This window comes from Ascaphus truei, chromosome 4 (assembly GCF_040206685.1).
Source record: "Ascaphus truei isolate aAscTru1 chromosome 4, aAscTru1.hap1, whole genome shotgun sequence".
NCBI lineage: Eukaryota > Metazoa > Chordata > Amphibia > Anura > Ascaphidae > Ascaphus > Ascaphus truei.
The window spans coordinates 42149595-42171739 of NC_134486.1; the positions used below are offsets into that span (position 1 = coordinate 42149595).

Here is a 22145-nt window from a genome sequence, read left to right on the forward strand (position 1 = left end):
GAGTAAGTCAATTATTAAACCAATACAGTTTTGTTAAAGGACTTGGGAGTCGAAGGTCAGGTTGGCCTCAACCAAAATGTCCTAGTAAGGAATGCATTTGATAGCACATATTAACACAATAAACCTTAAACAGCAGAGACATTCTGAAGGTCAAATGGAGAAATAGTATTGGAAACGTTTGAGATATACGTAAACATGAAAAAGCAGGTAAAATGGATATACAGCACATGCTTTTTTAATATTGATTCATTCACTATTGTGTTTTACTGTGTACAGTATTAAACACGTGGCTATTGCAATTATCAAAGCGCAGTGTAAAAAGATAATGCAGATGAATGTCATTAAAAAAAATTACCTTTGCACTGAATGTTTTTATTAGTGGTTTAAATGTATGCATGTACAGTATGTGTAAAATTGTTTATATCCTTATTGCAAGTGTAAAACTCATTAGGTGCATTTTTGGCAAAAACTAACTAAATGCACTTCATGACTTGGAATTTCTTAATATTTCTATTGAAGAACTCATGAAGTGCCTATTTAGTTATAGTTCAGAGTTAACTGAACTCCTGAAGTTTTTGGAGGATGGCATATTCAACAGGATAATTTCATGCAAGGAATACTGTACATCCTTGTAAACAATCCAAGGATAGCTACTTTTTATAGCCTTCCTAAGGTACATAAGGGGGAAGGTTCCCCCTTCTGGCTGCCCCATAGTGTCCAGCTTACGTAGGGAACCTAACAGAACATGCTAGCATGTATGTCGACAAGGTTTTGAGACCTTTTGTCGCAGCCCTATCCACGTATCTACAGGATAAGAAAGATATCCTTAACAGACTAGATGGTATCACAATAGACATGGACACATACTTGGTAGGACTAGATGTGGCAGCATTATAGACCAGTATCCCACACCAGATTGGCCTGAGAGCAAGCAGTTACACACTTCCTCAAGAGTAGAGGTACTGATCACAATAAACACAATAGCTTTGTCATCAATCTTCTCGAATTTTGTGCTGACACAATTTCTTCTTATGTAACCCCAAAATTTACCATCAAATACAGGGCACCATGATGGGGACCACCTGCGCTCCCAGATATGCCAATTTATATCTAGTCTGGTGGGTCTTCACCGATGACATGACCAAATACATGGAGCACATCGAACTTTGGTCTCGCTACATTGACAACATCTTACTACTATGGCGGGCCCCCTCAATTTTCTGCGTAAGTTCATTAACATTCTGAACTCTAACGATCACAATCTTAGACTAAAGTCAGAAATATCTGTGGATAGACTCAACTTTCCCAAGAGTCCAAAAGAGACCAACTAACGTACCCGAACAGAAAACCATCAGATTCATCGGCATGTACAATTGCCAGTGGCAAGCAGACAAATCATGTTAAAAAACACTGGCCTATTCTCATGGAGGATACAGACTTTAAGAAAGTACTCCAACCATTTTCCACCATGGTGAGCAGGCAAACCCTTATTCTCAGAGACACCCTTGTACATAGTCACTTCACCAAACCCGTAACAAACACCAAGAAACCCCCAGGACCCATAAATATGGGTGATGTAAAGCAGGTTCTTCAATGCAGACTACCAAAATGTTCTCCAATTGGGACAACAGTAGTAGTTACAAGATTAATCAGTTAATTAATTGTCTTACTAGTGGGGTAATCTATTTGGCCGAATGTGAGTGTGGCAAAAAAAAATCGGAAAAACACACAGAGAGTTTAACAAGAGGGTACTCGATCATATGTGGTCTATTCGTAACAAGCTAGAGACTCACATTCACATGTCTTAGGCAGGTCTGGGAATGGTTTCTCTGGCTTTACATCTGATTCCCATGCTGTGCTTTAAAGCTGTGGTAACAGCGAGCATTAGCTTATATGGACTCCATGTAACAATGGTTTTTCAGACAAAAGGTCAAGAGACTTTCTGGATCCACCGGTTGGGCACTCTTGCCCCAGTGAACTCAACGAGTGTTTAGATACAAGCACTCTGATATAGTTCTGTTCTTCCTTTGTGACTCTCCCTGCTTGTACATCTAAGTTTGAATTCAGTATTGGATTTAAACAATAATTCTCTTGTAATCTGAACATCCGTTCTTTAATTATATACATATGGATTGTAATATTCAATGGATTTATAATAATTTTTTGCCTTTTCCTTGTTCTTCTTCCTTTCTCTCTCTCCCTGTCTTAGGATAAAATGAATATACAATTCAATTCAATTGTGATCTATGCGCAATAATATATGAGTATGAGTATCTGTATCTAGTTCTAGTACTGTGTGTTAGCTAGAATATTATTACCATTGGTTTGTGGTATATAATAACAAGGCATTTATATAATGAATTGTTATTTTGGTTTCACGTATAATGGGACACTGTAGATCCCATATATATTCCATCAGTAATTTTTTTACCTAATCATGTCCCTTTTCCAATCCTTTTTTTTTTGTAGTATATAGGTTGCACTTTATTTAGTACTTATTTGGTACTAATTAATACCAATAATAGTTACAATACAAGCAATACTAGCTACTATTATATATTTTAACAGTTAATATTTTACTAAGATGTTTTGGGTTATTACCTAGTTTATCTTTTTTATATTTCATTTAGCATATACCCATTCTTTCTCTATGTCTAAATATAAAGGGATATCATAATGTACCATTTAAGGAACGAATGATCAGCCATTGAGATGCACCGATTGGTGCTAGAATCTGTCTGTTAATACGGTTAACCAATGAGAGAGTTAGTAATGGGTTGCTAGGATACCTATGTGGCATAAGCAGCATGGACTCACTGTATTCCTTTTGAGAAAGTCGCCTGGGTGTGACGAAACGCGTCAGGGAGCATCATTCCGCGCACGACATTACGTTATCACGCAGCGTGTGTTTGAGCCGGAAGCACACGCGGAGCAGATCTTCGGCTATACCATCTAGGAGACTGCACTGAAGCTCCAAGCAGACGCTTTGAGGACATTTCCAGGTGTTATCCAGCCCTCCAGCGGCCCGTGGTGTTCTGCGAACCCATGAAGTGTGACTCTGACTGCGGAGGTGGTGTGAAGACATCCGACTGGTGGTGATATTATATTCACAAATTGCCTATTTTTAACCTCTCCTTGTGAGTGCTATTCTTCCCCCTCCCTTATCCAATTTTCCCATCAATAAATGTACGTTATTATGCCATGGGGCGTGCGCTCTCTCTTGTCTTTTATACATATTTATATACATATATACATGAAGAGTTGTGTGTTTGGAGAGAATTACGATCAGCCAGACGTGATATTTGGTGGAAACTGCACTTTAGAATAATTTGTCATGTAACTTTAAACAGAAGTGGATGGATTGGTGGATATATACATACATTTATCAAATGTGTCTATATGGCTGTGAGATCTCTTACAGGGGTTGAATAATATTGGGATGACCATCTATGAAGAATAATATATTTGTTTTAGCAACGCTTTCGTGTTTTAGTGCAACAAAATGTGTTAGACTTTCAGGCAAATTTGCATACTTAATCCTGCGGTGCAATGAATCGTCCCCATCGTATCATTAATAAAAAAATTATAATTAATCAAGTATCGAGGTAATGTTGAGCTGAAAATAATAACAACATTAAGTCAACTAAAACAATGCTAAACAGCTAAACAAATAAGATGTTAATTAAACTATGGTGCAATAGATCATGGAACGAAGCAAAGGCAGATATAGAAAGAAATATGAGTATTAGAGTGTGGCAATGTTATCTGCTTTAATATATGGTTGTTCATACACCTAACAGTTTTAATGAAGATGAATGGTGACTGGAGTGGCAGTCGAAATGCTGAAATCAAGTGGTCCATTTACGAAGCAATGTAACACGTTTCCTGATTGGATACTGCTATTTGTTGTCTTACAGTAAGGTCCAGTCCGCCAGAATAAAAATACAATGATGGGGGCTTGAAATGATAAAATGCAATTGAAAATAGATACCGGTTATTATATAAATACAAAATGGGCCATCTGTAATAGACACAAGTGAATAAACTACTTGTCGATATAGAATTATTTAGCACTGATTCAGGAAGCTACAGTACTCTACTTTAAAAGATTGAATTACTGCAAGACTGTAATCTATTTGTGCCAAAAATTTATTTCCCATTCATACAGTTCAATGTATTTTAGAGTAAGGGTGGGCAATTTCACTAATGATTTAGTTGAAAAATAAAAATGTATTTTGGTATTAGTGCTGGTTCAAAAAAAAAAAAAGAAATGGTGTTTTGGTTTTGTCAGAACACTATTTGTTTTAGTTTTGGATTTTTATAAAATGAGAAACTTTTTTTTTTAATTTAAGTAAAAAATTTTTTCCATAAGTACAAAAAAAAAAATGTAAAACACTAACACTAATAAAGCTGAGGCTTTTGTGTTTTGGCACAAATTTTGCTCAGATTCTAAAATGTATCCTGAAGTACGAGTTTGAATCTACTGTAATTCAATATAATAATAGTTGAATTCTAGAAGTGCTCAACAGATGCTGTTTTTCGCATATAATAAGCTTTGTGGACCTGCGTTAACCTCAGGGGAATTAGCGCCATTACTGTTTTAGGTACTGTAACATCACGTTATGAGCCCAGACTTAACGGAGCACTCTGGATGTGGTCTATTTGGAGAAAGCACTGGTGAGTTTTGTTTTTGTATGGGTATTGTAGGGTACTTTTAAAAAATATATGTATATTTTATACTGATTTAAAATACAGGCAGCATAGCATAAATTATGAGACTTGAAATACGTTAGGTAGGAAGTATAATTAAAAATATTATATTCAAACGACATATATTTCTAAATATATATAAGGTCATGTTTCTATACTGCTGGACACCTTCCACCTTCCAATATTAAACAATGGAGAACAGCTTGCTAACAAACATAGTCATACGAGTAAACATTCCACTCCGTGGATGAGTAGAATAGCTTTTGGACCTCTACGTTTTCATCTCCAAGCGTTTCCTCCTTCTACCATTCGGCCTTCCTCCCACCTACCTTTGCCAACTCGCCCTAGCTTCTCCCTCTGTGTCCTTAATGGCTTTTCCGCCAGTGCTCTAATCTGCCTTCAGCAAGAGGTGACACTCTTTGAGTGCTCAAGTTATTACCCAGAATTCCTGGCTGCAGTGGAAGCACTGTATGCTAAGAGATAATAGTTAAAGACAGGGTTGCAGACCTGTCTGAGACACGTGAATCTGCTCATACATGGTATTTGTATTTGCTGCACACTGTACGGTGGAGGGTTTTTGTCACTTTTTTTACTCGCCATAACTTTTTTTGTGTCTGTTTTGTATCCATGAGAACTGGAGGCCACCACCAAGAACATGGGACTTTCAATAGTCTATTTTTTCACAATGGATTGTTCCCTGGGCTGTCTCTAAAACAAGAATAACTACTGTGTATACAGTACCATTTTTATTTTATATAAAAAAGTAGCTTCCAAAATTTTTTAAATAAAACCAGCCATTTCCAAAAAGTGTGTGTGTGTTCTGGGAATATTGTATATACAATACAGTGAATTTCCAAACATATTGATGTTCTTAGTAGAATACTGTGTGTACAGTACATGAATTTTTCTCACATTAGCTATAATATGACATTTAAACTTTCCTTTGCTCTTGTGCTTTATTGTATTTCTTTAGTTCCTAAGTGACAAAGATTCTGCATTGTGTTTATATAGTATCATGTTACAGTTGTTATGGGAATAACCCAAACTTTTGCCGCACCCTTCCCTTTTTCTGTTTGTAAAGAAATCAAAAGGACTGAATGCTTTTTCTTTTTTCCAGAAACGTGTCCATCTGAATCACCAATTCTAGGAAATAACGCTATTGAAGACCATACAAAGAATTGTGTTTGACTGTCGAAAAATGCCATCCTTCAATGGTAAGTAATATTCAGATTTTGAAACTCTGTTATATACTGTGTATATACATTGCATCAATATTGAACCTAATGTTTTTCTTTGTCATTCTAAAGATATTTGTGTTTTGCATATAAATCTAGTTGCATGTGTTATATAAACTCCCCAGGTACATGTAATATTTGCAATGTTTTATACATTTTTTTAATGAAGTACCCAAAAAATCTAAAAGCAAAAATCACAAGATCAATGCTCATCCAATATTACTAAAACCATAAAAACACTAAAAATGTCATCATTTTAACCCTTTTTTATTAGCTACAGCATATCATGCTGCATACAAGCCTGTACTGTACATCTTTACCTATTTCTAATATTTCATTTGCATTGAAGTTTTAGATCAATAATTTGGATAGCTTCTGTCGACTGATGCCAACATTCACAAAAGGGTTCTAAGCTTTAGCACACCTTCACTCCCACTCATGTAAATGGGAGTACAGGCGTGCTAAAGCTTTGCAATCTTTTGTAGATCTGTGCCTGAGTTGTTGAGCGAAGTGGTGGGATGTTGGTGCCGGCCAATTAATTGACTATGAAGGGGGCAGGAGGTACGGGCCAATTGGATGAGTAGGGGGGCAGACTATTGGAAACAAGCCATCTCCAATTGGCGCAGATACCTGGGATGCTTCCTCTGCTGCTCAAACCCACCCCCCCCCCCCCCCCACACGCCCCTTCCCCCATTGGCAGGTCTGAGTAACGTATTTACTAATATATTGTAAAGACATTGTAAGTGTTTTAAATAGAATGATGCTTATATGTAATCTGTCTGGCATCAGAAACACTAGCAATCCAAACATTTCCTGAAGCAATAAGGACATCTATATATTATTGTGATGGACATTTTGTATTCATTATCGTAATTTTCAGCCCTTGTTGATCCACTTTAGGACACCCTAATGATCTTCGAGGTACTGCATTCAAGTCTCTCCATGTTGCTCCAACAAATCTTCTGATTACATCCTCCCCTTCTATCTTACTTTTGGTCATTGTCCTCGTCTTTTGATATTGGTTGAAATATAGCCAAGTGCCATCTTTTCTCAGCAAGGGTAATTTCTTCTTGCAATATGTCTGACCTTTGGCCATTTACATTTATTTACCGTTATGAATATGTCACAGACTTACGTTTGCTTTCAAACCCATTTATTCTTTTGTCAAAAACAGAATTAGGTGAACTCAGTCCTACCCCAGTAACAGAATGTATCAGTAACCAGGGCCGGCTGGTATTATCGCGGGGCTCGGTGCAGGAACATGTGGTGCAGGGTCTCTTAAATTCTCCTTTGGAATCTCCTCCTCAGCATCCCATCATCATGGTGCCGCAAGGTCAAATGGTGTCAAGTTGCCATGACAATGGAACGTCACGTGATTATTTACCACGTCCAAGGATGTTACTAAATGAGAGCAGATAGTAATCTGGTCTTGGTTTACTCCTCTTTTGCAATTCATCTCTTGGTATACACACAAGCTATGTATGTCTATTGCATATATATATATATATATATATATATATATATATATATGGAAACAGGACAGGCTCACGGTGATCCTGGGTGTTCTTTCTTGGTGTCAGCGATTCCAACCATAGTGAGCTCCATTTTAAATGTATGCAATCCCCACCATGACAGTCTTTTATCCCCATACATCTAGCCAATAGATTGCGACTCAGTCAGCTATATATAAAAAGGTATGGTCTTTATTCTGCAGCTGCTGCTGATGTTCTTACAGCAATTGCAATCAGTTATCAGGATAGCTTCCAGGCTCCTGGATAGTACAGGCCTGCCAGTAATGATGAGGCTTCACTAGAGTATTGGAATGCACCAGCCCATGAGAGACATGTCTTCCATCCCTTGAGGAGGAAGAGGGAACTGCCTGAACCCCACCCAGAGAGGGCTGGGTTCATCTCTATAATTTAGGACACCTCCTCCTTGGTGCAAAAGGGGAGGGCACAAGATCTGTATCCTTATTGGACATACGCACACTCCCCTGTCATCTCCACTTCTGCCACTCACAAAGGCTGCAGGAGCGGGGGGAAACTCCACAGGATAGCCCGTCACTGTCTGGATCTTACTAGAACTGAAGTGACATGGAAGGCAGAAAGATATCTTGCCCAGCCATAGCTACATATATTTATATGAAAGGAGCATCGGTTAAGAGACATATGGTATAATTGAAAATAACAAACCTTTAATAATATACATATTGATCTTTAGACTATGTATTTCAAGATACATCTGTAGTCTTTGACTGATGAGATCAACGGCTTTTGACTCCCAAACTGCTGCCTCACAACTACTTATTTTTATTATATGATCTTATTATAGGATTTTAAATATAGCTGCATATCTGTAGGTTTTATGGATATTAAATAAAGAAATGTTACGTTTTATATTTGGTGACCACTAGGAGTGCTCCCGAGTGAACTTTGCTGGTGTTTAGTTCCCTTACACCTTCTCTTTTTAAAGGAGTACTACAGACATAATTTTTTTTTTATCAATCAGTTCTATAATATTAGATAATACAGTACGTACTGCATTAAAAAAAATCGACTCTTAATGCTCTTTTTTATTAGTTTTAATGTCCTTAGCATCCTTCCCTTTGGTTGCTATAGTACAGGGGTGCGCAAACTATTGGCGCTGCGCCCCCTCCCCTTCCTGATCCCCCCGGTACTCGCTTATCTTTTTTTCCGACGTTAAATGACGCTGCGTTGCCATGATGACGCATCACCACGCTTCTAAATCCCAGTAACTTGAGAGTTGCAGAGGCCTCACGTGATCCCCGGAATTAAATTAAATGCCTTGCGGAAGAGCGTGGGGCCTCTGCAACCGCCCGCGCCCCCCAGGAAAATCTTGCGCCCCCAGTTTGTGCACCCCTGCTATAGTAGGCTATAGCACACCTCTTTTTGAGCCCAGCAGTGCAAGAGCTTTGGCAATAAATGATCCCAAACAGGAAAGTGTTGCAATATTCCCAGCAGGAGACTGTGGCTGAGTTGAAAACTGCAACAATAGACAATGTTATCCTTAGTAATAGATGGTTATATTGTAGTTGTTGTGTTCCACTGACTGAAGGATTGATTAGAAAGTGGCCATTCGGAGAACCCAGAGAGCAGCTGGTCTCAGGAAAATTGATCGATCGGCAGCGTCGGTAATTAGTTTTTCATTAAAGGTAATCAAATCCTGCATATAATAACCCCCCTCTACCCCCCTAAAAAAAAAAAGTACTTCCCGGAATTATGCTTTAAGTGGTGGTCATTATACCGATCACGGTGTTGCATCCCATCCTTTATCGATTTCTTTAGGGATATAGAGGACTAATAAGATTCTTTTAGTGTGGTGTAGTCAATTAGTTGAGTGTTTTTTCTTAACTGTTTGTATAATTATATCTAAATTATTCATCATGAATCATAGGAAGCATCATATTTTTAAATTATAGACATTTTGAGCCATAATACTTGTTACAACAATTACGTGTTTAAAGATATAGGCCCTTATTCAATATGCTGTGAAGCCTCTTCCCTGTGTTGGAGAAGATATTAGCCCCATTCATTTGAACGGAGCTGAACTCTTCTCCAGAATTTTGAAGCAGCTTCACAGCACCTTAAATACGGGTCATTGCGCATTAACAGCTAATATACCTTCAGGGACTGAAATCCATTGCTTTACATTGCAAAGTATGGCTTGCATTAAGGCAGATAAAGGTGTATCACTCCACCTTAATATTTATTTTTTAGGTCCATCTTCACACCTACCGGGGAAGTGGAGCGGATCACAGTAGGGAACTGGAATAGAAATAGAAAGGGGGTGGACAAAAAAATCAATTTACAGAGGAGAATGTCCTAATGGAGCTTTCAAAACTGAAAGTGGACTAGCCAATGAGGCCAGACAGCATACATCTAAGAATATGAAAAGAGCTGAGGAGAGTGCCGGAAGCACAATTATCAGATTTAATTAACACCCCAATATTAAAAGGTGAAATTCTAGATGAAATGAGTACACAGAGCACACTGCAGATTAGTATTAAGATAGCATAAAAAGCATGGGCACACTTACAATGTAGAATGCATGAATGAATATATAAACGATCGCCAGAGGTAGAATCCCTGAGAGTCCGTCGTTACTGCCCTCTACAGTGCTCTGCGGGCTGGAACTTTTCTGTGTGTAATAAGTTTTCAGCACTTCCTGTATGGTCTCTCGTAGAGTGCGATCTGGCTAGTTAGGAAATTAATTGTAAAAATGTTAAAATAAATACATTTTCAATATCTAAGGTCCAGAAACATATATATTCCAGATTACAAACAAGTGCAAACACATACAGAAGGCAATGAGAGTCCTGCTACTGAGAGCTAACAGTCTACATGGGATAAGGGGCAATGCTGAAACAAAAAGTAAAGTGGCTGCTCATTGTGGGACAGAGTATGTCTCAGGAGTATGATCTAGCCACACTGCTGGATCTATTAAGGGGGGGGGGGGGGTGTGAGAATGTTACATCAAGTTACATGAAGTGGTTCAGAAATGTAAAGGAGGGAAGCATATTTCAGGAAAAAAGACATGCAATAATAAGAGATCCTGCTCTGGAACTGGAGGGTGGCAGACTCAGGGGAAATGTGAGGTAATGTAGTACTTTTTCATGGAAAGGGTGGTGGATTCATGGAATACAGTGAGCATATATTCCCAGATATTGTCACAGAGTTTACAAAATTCAGGACAGGTTCTCTGAGGTACATATATCGCATAAAGTGTGACCGCACTCAATATACATAACACAAAGTCAAAGTAGGAGAACAGCACACTGAAATTGCCGACTCACCGTCTTAGCGTCATATAGAGAAATTGCTTAAAGCATACTTGTGGTGTTAAATGTGTTGCCTTTAATTTCAAAGAAGTAGACAAACATAAAAACGACGACGTTTTTGGCCCAATATAGCCATTGACCAGGTAGGTGTTTAACATATAATAGTCACAAAAGAATTGATATACATCATGGCGCAGTCTTTAGTAGAACCACGACACTGAATTTCCGGTCCCCCTGCTATAGGATCCCACGGCAGATAGGAAAATGTGGGTCAAGTGGTTGTTATCTGCGGACAAATTCCGGCCCTTATTCTATAAAGTGTGATAAGCGCAGATGACGTGCGTGTGCAGGAAAAGCCCCATTAAAGTAATCTGTGCTTATCACACCTTACAGAATACGGGCCATGTTTCTATGTACCATAGTACATTCCTAATTATGCTGTACTACTGTACAATAGGCAACTGCATAATTTATGCCTGCAGAGAAGAAATTGCATTTGTCTTCATGTGTAAGACACCTTTAGTATTTAATGCATGCCTCTTACTCATAAAAAGTACAGACTCAGCAGACACTGGTTGATTTATACCACAGTAGCAAAAATAATATAAAATGCATTATTGTATAATGTAGCCAGTGCTTTGCCAATTTATTTATAATGAAATATTAAGCCAGCCAGATAATATATATGTGAGATGATGTTTAAACTTAGAACATAATAATATATATGAAGATTATTGGGGAGGCCATCATTCAGCAGCGGATTGACAAGGGCTGATGATGATGGATGATGGATGATGATGATGGATGATGATGATGGATGATGATTTATGATGATATCAATATAGATCAAAAGATATATAAAAAAAGATATATGATATGTAAAAGGTCAGAGGATCTTAGAAAACAATAAAACAAATAGATAGATAATTTGCTTTAATAATGTTTTATATTGATAATCACAGTGCACAATGTTTAGTAACATTGAAAGCAGAGATGGGTAAAACAGTGTGTGTGAAATCAGAACCTTACATTCCAAAAATAAATCCCTTAAGTTTTGTCAAACCAAAGCCAGGACACCAGGCCCAGTTCCCATCTCTAGGTGTATCTCACCCTATCTTTTTCAATTATTCACTTTTTTTTAGTTATATTACTTTATTTTAATTATTGTTTTTATGATATTATACTTATTTTAAGCATTTACCATGCTGTATTATGCTATATAATAACAATGGGCACATTCAAGGGCCTAAAAACCCAACTTTTAAAAAAAACTTTTTTAATTGGGCAACTTTCTTTTGGAATTTGGAACTTTTTGCAAAAGTTTGCATGTTTTTTGTCTAAAAGTGTCACCACTTTATTGAAGAAAATACAAAAACCTGAGAATACCAAAATGAACAAACTTTAAAGTACGGAAAGATTGGATTTTCTAAACGTAAACCTGTTCATCCTTAATAAATAAAACATTCATGTGTTTGAAATACTGCAATCTACTACAAACAAAGGTGGCAAGTTTCCAACTATACTGTATGCAACATAGCCTCATTACCTCCAAGGCACAGTGGGAAACTAGGTATCATGGGATTCTAAGTACAGAGTTAATTCGAAGCTTGTTGCCCTTTCTGACAACAGCTGCTTGGTAACTTTTTGCAATTACATGTAATGATGGCCATAGAAACTTTCCGACACTATCTTCTTGGAATGAATGCATGTCTCTGTGCATACAGTAGCAAATATTTGTGCGCTCTAAGGGGCCTATTCTTGTAACTTTAATAACTTTGCTACCATCTCGAATGGTTTGGCATATTCCAACTGAACGGTTTGTCATTTGTGTTATCACGGAATTCAGAAAGAATCTGAAACCATTTTCACGAGTCTCAAACCATGTGGTAGGAAAATGCAGATACCGTACAGAACAGCAGCGATTGTTTCTCAGCCTCTCTCAATGTTCTCTCCCGTACCACAGTCTGTAAGAGCTGTATAATGAGATGCACAGAGAGCCGCCTCTCCCTGCAGAGCGCTCACAGGCGATCGCAGAGTTTTGATTTACATTTTAATAACAGTGTACTGTAGCAGGGGGTCTCTGGAGCTGAACCGCATTGATTTCAGCCTCGGGGATGTCCTGCTTCCCGAGTTTGAGGCCCCGGTATGGGGTGCCGGTATCTCCTGTGCATTAAAATCTCCCAGTCACGTGGCGCAGGAGATTTAAACATTGCAGGGGGGTAGCGGCACTCCATACCGGGGCCTGTAACTCAGGAAGCAGGGTGTGAAATCAATGCAGTTCAGCTCCAGAGACCTCCTGCTCCCAAACACTAGTATTAAAATGTAAATAAAAACAGCTTCATTACCTTAGCGGCTAACCGTTAAGGCAATGAAAGGGTTAGACCTGAGTATCCGGTTTGTTGGGGGTACAGGGGTTGGATGAAGGAGGTAGTTGCTCCAGGGTGGGTGGTTAGGCCTGTTGGGAAGGTTGCGGGAGGCATTAACCCCTTAACTACCGTAGACGTGGTAACCACTCCGGCTACCCACCCGAGAGGCCAAACCACCCACCCTTGGGGCAACTACCCCCTTCACCCAATCTCTCTACATCCAAGAAACATTAAAATACAACAACCCTACTACCCACCTCCTCTACCCCCAACAACTTCCCTCAACACATACAGTACAATAATGGGCAAAATTACTACAGCTGAACCCTGTTATAACGCGGTCCTTGGAGTCCACAGAATGAGAGCGCGTTATAACCGGGATCACATTAAAATTTCACCGGCATCTAGATTTCTCTCCTCTTTGCAGCTGTCATGTCAGCTCTCTCCTCCCTCCTCTCCATACCCTATAAATATATATTATCCTCTACAGAATTGCCACAGTGCACAGTGTACTCTGTAAATATTAAGTTTGTTTCTAGATGTCTGTGACATCACACAGTCCCTGTGTCCCTTATTTTATTTTTATTATATTGTATAATTTATAAATAATAAATAAATAATAAATAATAATTAATAATAATGGCTGTGTGTATGTGTCCGTTAGTCAATAAAGCATTGAAGTGAATGTTTAAAAAAAAAAAAAAAAATGAGGCCGCACACGAGAGCTGACGGCTGCTACAGAGAGCTACGTGGACACAGCCCTATGAAGTGAGGAGGGAGCTGGCAGATCTAGATCACGGTAAGTCCTCGCTCGGCAAAATGGAGGTTTTCAAATCTGGAGCCACACTTAGAACACATTATAAGCGGATTCGCGTTGTAGCGGATCGCGCTATAATGGGGTTGGCCTGTATTATCCAGATCTGGATAACAGATCATTTGCCCCTTAAAAATAAAACATTAACCAGCCAGCATAAAGTAAATAAAAGTTCTACACACCCCTGTCAGGATGAAGGCTGTCTTCATCACAGTCCTCCGCGTCCATGTCCTTCATGGTCATCAACCGTACAATTAAAAAAACAAACTAATGGCCACTAACCCCTTAATCCGTAACCCGTAACCGCAATAGTAATTAAGGGGCTAACCCCCCTCCCCCGCTACCAACCCGGGGCTCCTAACAACCTGCCCGGGGCAACTACCCCCACCCTCTACCCATTGATTGGCACAGTGGTATACCATGCGCATATAATATGGACCTGATTTGCCTCTATGGCAGTCAACGGGCAACCGAAAAAAAGCACCAAAAATACACAACAATAAAAAAACAAACACCAAAAATACACCACAATAAAATAAAACAAGCACCAAAAATACAGAACAATGAAATAAAACCAAGCGCCAAAAATACATAACAATTATGGTAAATAAAAACAAGCATTTGCCAAAAAATACATTGCTTGTCACTATGTTTATCTATATCCTGAAATGGGCATAGATAAACACATTGGCAGTCATCAGGCAACCTAAAAAAAAATACACAATGAAATAAAATGCATTCAATGTTTTTCTTATTATTGATGTACCAACTCTTGACCCTCGACGCAATGATCCTCAACAGCCAATGCGAAGAGGTTTGTGATCAAATCTTGATTGAAGAGATGTCTACCCTGTGAGTTCTTCATTCTTTTCTTCTTTCTTCATTCTTTTCTTCTTTTCTTCTCTCTTTTCTTTACATCTGTCTTCTTTACTTGTAATACAATGGGGCGGATGTTGTCCTGTCGGTTTCTTAAGCTCAAATGAGATGGACAGGTCTTATACAAGGCCTCTGACGTCACATTTGAGTGTCAAATTGTACACCCCCAATCCGATTGGCTGGTGTTCCATATGACAGGGTTCTTTTTTTTTTTTTTAAAGGATGTGACGTCATCTTAGAGGGATGATGTAACATCCTTTTTTTTAAAATGGCTGCCATCACATGGTACTTCAACAACTGGATTGGGGTGTACCATATGGTATATCCCACAATCCGATTGGTTGAAGTAACATGTGATGGCAGCCATTTTTAAAACAGCATGTGACATCATCCCTTTAAGATGATGTCACATCCTTTAAAAAAAAATAGAAGTGGTCACTTGGTACTTCAACCAATTGGATTAGGGGTTTTACCATGGAAAGCCTCACATGGTATATTTCATAATCCGATTGGTTGCAGTACCATGTGATGGCAGCCATTTTTTTTTGAAGGATGTAACATACCTCCCTTTAAGGTAAACACTACAGTAATGAAGAGGTAAACTCCTCCCGCTACCCTCACGGTAGGCATAAGATGGTATTAATGTGTATCAGCTCCGGAGACTACAGGCTTCAATCCGATGCAATAAAAATAAAAAATAATTCCTAAATCCTACTCGCAAAAACCCATCCCGCCACCCTTGGGGTGGTGAGATGAAATTGGCGAATAGCTCACTACCTGAATGCCTCGATGATCTCATCAGAGCTACTAGAACAGGGTGATTTTATAAAAAACACGAGTTATAGCTGTTTTTCAGCTATAGAAGACCTTTTCAGATTTGCTGGCTGCTCCCTTTAATTCATATATTTTGAAATGTTCTACTGATACTGTGGATAAACACATTAATATATAATTAGGTTAACACGTATGCCCTCTTCTTTTGCTCTGCCTGTTGTGAATGTAAAATGATCATGGGAAATACTGCTTAGTAAACATGTCCTCTGTAGGTCTCTTTCTAATGCTGAATTATATTAAATGTTTATTATTATTTATTAATGGTTTAGCTATATAAATGCTATAAGGATAGCTAGCTAACTGTTATTCATTCTTATAGTTTGGTTAATGGAACAAACATGAGCAACCAAGCTACAGGTGCGCTGACGAGTATTCTAAAACTTGCCTTGGAAAATCTGGGGCAATCACCAACAAGACCCAAGTACATGCTGGGTACAAGCTGCAACATTTCAGTGACATTTCTGCAGACAGACAAATGGCCCATCGCTTAACACAGCGGGGGTCCCTGGCAGTCCCATCAAACTGAATGGGACTGCCAGGGAGCCCTGCTGTGTTGATCCGATGCTTATAAGGATTCCATGTACAACATGGATTTGAGGCAAAAGGTGACACTGTGTGCTCATTTGCATGTCATTTCCCCGAATCCTATGCTGCAGTGGAAGCACTGTATGCTAGGTGATAATGGCAAAAAGCATGGTGGCAGACCTGTCCAAGACATGTGAATGTGCTCACAAGTGATATTTTGTTTTGCTATATGCTTTACGGTGGTCATCCTTGTTCACCCACCATAACTTATCTAATGTGTGGTTGTGTATATATATATATATATATATATATATATATATATGTGTAGCCAGGTCATCTTTTTCCCCCTGCGACCCCCCCGGGCACCTCCGTGGTCACGGACGCTGTCGGGTACTGCCAGCGGCAAGCGGCAGACCCGACGGCCATTCAGGAGGGTGGGGGCCGAGGAGGGAGCTCGCCGGGGTGCAGGAGATCTCCGGCGGCTCTTGCACAGGGCGCCGCCATGTTGCGCCGGTTCGCGCATGCGCAGAGAGTCCCCGGCGGCCCGAGATAGTCGCGCATGCGCAGAAGATCGCGCGAGTGTAGGAGCCAGCCAGGAGAGTCGCGCGAGAGGTAGGGAGAGATTGCGGCGGCCATTAGGGGTTAGTGTAAGCACAGGGAAGGCGCGCACGCGGCCCCAATGTTACAGTAAGGGCCTCGGGACTACAATTCCCAGGAGGCATAGGGAGACAGGCACCAGGTGCCTGATAGGAGCCAATAGGGCTGCAGGACTGCCAGGAGAGCAAGTGGATACATTTGGCGGGCTTGCAGCTACGTTGTCAGTCAGAGGAAGGAGCAGTCAAGGGAAGGAGGTAGGGTACAGGAGCGAGGGACTCCCTGTACTAGGCCAGCACCCCCTTGGCCCAATATAGCCCTGAGTCCCCAGTAGTGTGAGTGTTGCCAGGGACAGCCCTCAGGATAGGGAACCTGTCACTTACCTTAGTTAGCAACTGGGGAACAGAAGGGAAGATAGGGACAGCTGGGGGGTTTCATAGCGGTAACCAATCCGGGGAGCCATAGCCCAGGGTCCTGTTGTGAATTAGTGGCACGAGACAGCTGGGGGGTTCATAGCGGTAACCAGTCCGGGGAGCCATAGCCCAGGGTCCGTGTTGCGAGTGGCGAGGCCACTGGGGGGGTTTCATAGCGGTAACCAATCCGGGGAGCCATAGCCCAGGGCGGCGTTGCGCGTAGTACGAGGCAACTGGGGGGGGTTCATAGCGGTAACCAGTCCGGGGATCCATGGCCCAGGGCCCGTATTATGAGTAGGGAGGGTACAAGACCTACCTATATAGGATAGGCAACCCCGAAGGCCCTAGGAGAGTGACCCTTAAGCCACTTAAGGATGCTGTGCTATAGGGATGGCCTGTAGTGCAGGGTGTGTCACGTTGCTGTATCGTTAGTGAGGGACTCAGCGGATGCTGCGGTTCCAGTGAAGGAGTTCGGACCCACGTTGGGGGTCGCAGAGAATATCGCCAGGATAGGATCAGACGGATTCATCACGCGTCTGACCCTTTGTGAAGCGTTGCTGATCCGAGCACTGGAGTGCTCGGCAGGTATCTACAGTTCTAAGTGCACCACCGGGCCCTTAGCTTAATAGTGACTGCGCAGTCACCCATTGATTCTCTGCAAGAGTGCGGGACATTGGGTGGGGTTCTTTGGACACTGGGTGGGATCACCTAGTGTTGGGGAATCGTCCTGCGAGACGTCATGGTTAGTGTCTCTTCCTGAGAGGGACACAGGTTATATTATGAATGTGATGTGTCGTATTACATGTTAGTAAAGTCCTTAGTTATTATACCCCATTGTGTATGTGATCATTGTGTTTGTCCTGCGAGGATTCACTTCCCCCTCTGGTGGGAGCCATCGCAGGTGGAGGCGCTGCACCTATTGAGTAAGTGGTTACCCCTAGTATAATTGCCCCAGGTTCCCCGTGGCGGAAGCTCAGCCCTCCTGCGAGCCAACAGGTAATGCACCACACCGGTAACACTGCATGTTCTACTCACCCACACTATATATGCGATTGGGTGGGGTGGAATACCCGTTACATTTGGAGGCGCTGCTGAGATAGACCTGGGGTGCCCTGTTTGCAATTTTTCAAATTGTCCCATTCATATTTTTCATCATGGCGGTGCCGTCACCGCAAGACGTCGATGACTGGGCCTTAGCGCGGCAATTATCCCAAGGCGCGTGTTTGTAGTGGCCGGAGTATCCCATGATACGCAATTGTCCACTATGCGCGCCCAAGTAAGAACTTGCCCGGAATTGGCCACTGCCCGGGTGACAGACTTAAGGCTGGATACTGACGGCCGGGGGATTACCTATCTCCTGTTCACCACGCATGACATATGCCTAGAGACTGTTCCCCATGTATTAACACTCCCCGAGTCTTCCGCAGGGGACTGTCTCATGATCTATGCAAAAAGCTGCAGTGTAGTTGACAGGACTGTAGTTAAAATGGAGGCTCCTGCAGCAGGGAATGCTAACAGTGAGTCCCACCTAAAATGGCGGCTCCCGCCAACTCAAGATGACACACGTGCTTCTGACTGCCAGGCTGCTCAGAAAAAGGTTACAGAAAACCATCCGGGACTGGCGGGAAAACCAGAGCCCCGCCCCCGTAATGTGAGCCACTCAGTGATAGAGCACACCCCTCCTTTAAATTCCACCATGGGGAGTGAGCACAGTGAACAGCCATTAGACCCTTCTATTCACCAGGAGGAAGAGGAGGAAGGCATTGTCGTGGACATGGAATATTTTCTTTCTGAGCAGGAAACCGAGATAGACTGTCAGGACATACACCCCAATATGTATGTGGCCTGGCGTGCGCCCGGAGTAGATTCTCTTCTCTTCATATGCTCCTGCCTGCAAGAAGCCCACGCTCAGGGAGCCAAAGTGTCTCGGTTATCCCTCGACTACAGGACCATCGAGGTGGAAGGAGAAATGGGCATACAGTGTTTTAGCCCCACTTGTAACTGTTCTAGAGAGACATTGACATGGTGGTCCTACTGTGAGTGTTGCGGTGTACGGTTATTGAAGTCTATTGTTCCCCAGCATGCCGAACCAGCAGAGGAGACAGAGGAATCACAGCATACAGAGCCTGCTGTGGGCCCGTGTGCCCTACCACGGCCAGTCCGGCCTACAGAGGTACCATCGGTCCCAGGCTTGGGATCAGTACCTGTTGACGACGACAGGGGTGAGTTGACTGCCCCAGGGGTGTTGGGTGTGAGCCTCCAGGTGACCGCGGAGCACGATAGCTTCTTAAGTCTGGACACCTGGGCGAATGGTTCCACTCGACATCGCGTCCTGGCGGAGGTGTCCCCCCTAGAAGATAGCTGTCCAGCAGTGCGAGTGGACCAGTACCCACTGCCTATCGTTCCAGAAGAAGAGAAACCCATCGCAAGCCAGCAGAGTGGTAAGGAACCCCCTTGCTCCCCACAGGCTCCGATGGAGGTGGCCGTGCAACAGGCCAGAGTTACGGTTCCTGATCTGAGTGAGAGCCCGTGCGCTCCAACCCAAATGGTCCCAGGACTGGGATCCAATGCTCCCGAGTTTAAGGACAGCAAGTGGACTGCCCCAGAAGTACAGGAGGCAGGTCCCGAGACAGCCGAGGTGGGAACTGACAGCGTCCCCGAGGACCTGTTGGCCACCGAGAATCACCGCAGGGGTAAGGTGTCTACTCTTTACCCCCTGCCAGGTGAAGCAGAGACTTTGAGTAAAGAGACAGTGTCCAGTTCTCGCTTCTCAGTGGAAGCTGAGCACGTATGTAGGGACAAGGACTATGTGGCAAAGGAGCTGGTAGAAGTTGCCTCCTTTGCGCCCAAGAAGAAGCGGCCCATTCGTCACGTAGTGGACCGAGGGAAAGGTCCTGGCCGCCTGGCCTGCTGCTTCCAGGCCATGGATGATCAAGTAAAGGTTGGTGTGAAGGACACTGCGCTATTCCTTCCACCAGGGGGAGGAAGTAGCACTGAAGCAGTGACTGTGACGCCAGAGTGTGCTTTCCGAGAGATTCACCCCGGGGAGGCTCACGGACGCAAAAGTGAGGTACCCCCATCTGATCAGTTAGGGGCACCCCACACATGGTCTCAGCAAGCAGCTGATACTCAGCTGGCCTCGGGTAATAGTGGGTGTGATATGCCATGTAATTTTGCATTGTGTGAAAATGTGCCATGTTTTGAGGATGTTGCAGTCGATCTGTTAAGTGTACGGGGTATGCCATGCCATTTTTCAGTGTGTAAAATTGTACCATGTTTTGTCGTTCCCCAAGCGAGGGCGTTGGGTTTTTCACCAGGGGGAGAGTGTAGCCAGGTCATCTTTTTCCCCCTGCGACCCCCCCGGGCGCCTCCGTGGTCACGGACGCTGTCGGGTACTGCCAGCGGCAAGCGGCAGACCCGACGGCCATTCAGGAGGGTGGGGGCCGAGGAGGGAGCTCGCCGGGGTGCAGGAGATCTCCGGCGGCTCTTGCACAGGGCGCCGCCATGTTGCGCCGGTTCGCGCATGCGCAGAGAGTCCCCGGCGGCCCGAGATAGTCGCGCATGCGCAGAAGATCGCGCGAGTGTAGGAGCCAGCCAGGAGAGTCGCGCGAGAGGTAGGGAGAGATTGCGGCGGCCATTAGGGGTTAGTGTAAGCACAGGGAAGGCGCGCACGCGGCCCCAATGTTACAGTAAGGGCCTCGGGACTACAATTCCCAGGAGGCATAGGGAGACAGGCACCAGGTGCCTGATAGGAGCCAATAGGGCTGCAGGACTGCCAGGAGAGCAAGTGGATACATTTGGCGGGCTTGCAGCTACGTTGTCAGTCAGAGGAAGGAGCAGTCAAGGGAAGGAGGTAGGGTACAGGAGCGAGGGACTCCCTGTACTAGGCCAGCACCCCCTTGGCCCAATATAGCCCTGAGTCCCCAGTAGTGTGAGTGTTGCCAGGGACAGCCCTCAGGATAGGGAACCTGTCACTTACCTTAGTTAGCAACTGGGGAACAGAAGGGAAGATAGGGACAGCTGGGGGGTTTCATAGCGGTAACCAATCCGGGGAGCCATAGCCCAGGGTCCTGTTGTGAATTAGTGGCACGAGACAGCTGGGGGGTTCATAGCGGTAACCAGTCCGGGGAGCCATAGCCCAGGGTCCGTGTTGCGAGTGGCGAGGCCACTGGGGGGGTTTCATAGCGGTAACCAATCCGGGGAGCCATAGCCCAGGGCGGCGTTGCGCGTAGTACGAGGCAACTGGGGGGGGTTCATAGCGGTAACCAGTCCGGGGATCCATGGCCCAGGGCCCGTATTATGAGTAGGGAGGGTACAAGACCTACCTATATAGGATAGGCAACCCCGAAGGCCCTAGGAGAGTGACCCTTAAGCCACTTAAGGATGCTGTGCTATAGGGACGGCCTGTAGTGCAGGGTGTGTCACGTTGCTGTATCGTTAGTGAGGGACTCAGCGGATGCTGCGGTTCCAGTGAAGGAGTTCGGACCCACGTTGGGGGTCGCAGAGAATATCGCCAGGATAGGATCAGACGGATTCATCACGCGTCTGACCCTTTGTGAAGCGTTGCTGATCCGAGCACTGGAGTGCTCGGCAGGTATCTACAGTTCTAAGTGCACCACCGGGCCCTTAGCTTAATAGTGACTGCGCAGTCACCCATTGATTCTCTGCAAGAGTGCGGGACATTGGGTGGGGTTCTTTGGACACTGGGTGGGATCACCTAGTGTTGGGGAATCGTCCTGCGAGACGTCATGGTTAGTGTCTCTTCCTGAGAGGGACACAGGTTATATTATGAATGTGATGTGTCGTATTACATGTTAGTAAAGTCCTTAGTTATTATACCCCATTGTGTATGTGATCATTGTGTTTGTCCTGCGAGGATTCACTTCCCCCTCTGGTGGGAGCCATCGCAGGTGGAGGCGCTGCACCTATTGAGTAAGTGGTTACCCCTAGTATAATTGCCCCAGGTTCCCCGTGGCGGAA

At 43.2% G+C, this 22145-nt stretch overlaps 1 protein-coding gene across 2 annotated transcripts in view; it reads left to right on the forward strand.

Moving 5' to 3' along the window:
* The first annotated feature begins 5795 nt into the window (after positions 1-5795).
* The window catches only part of LOC142491930 (spermatogenesis-associated protein 7 homolog), a 231930-nt gene continuing 215580 nt past the window's right edge, over positions 5796-22145 (forward strand). For both annotated transcript variants that reach the window (XM_075594726.1, XM_075594727.1), the window contains exon 1: positions 5796-5924. In XM_075594726.1, coding sequence (XP_075450841.1) covers positions 5909-5924 — 16 coding nt within the window. In that variant the 5' untranslated portion in view covers positions 5796-5908. The remainder of the gene's footprint in view (positions 5925-22145) is intronic.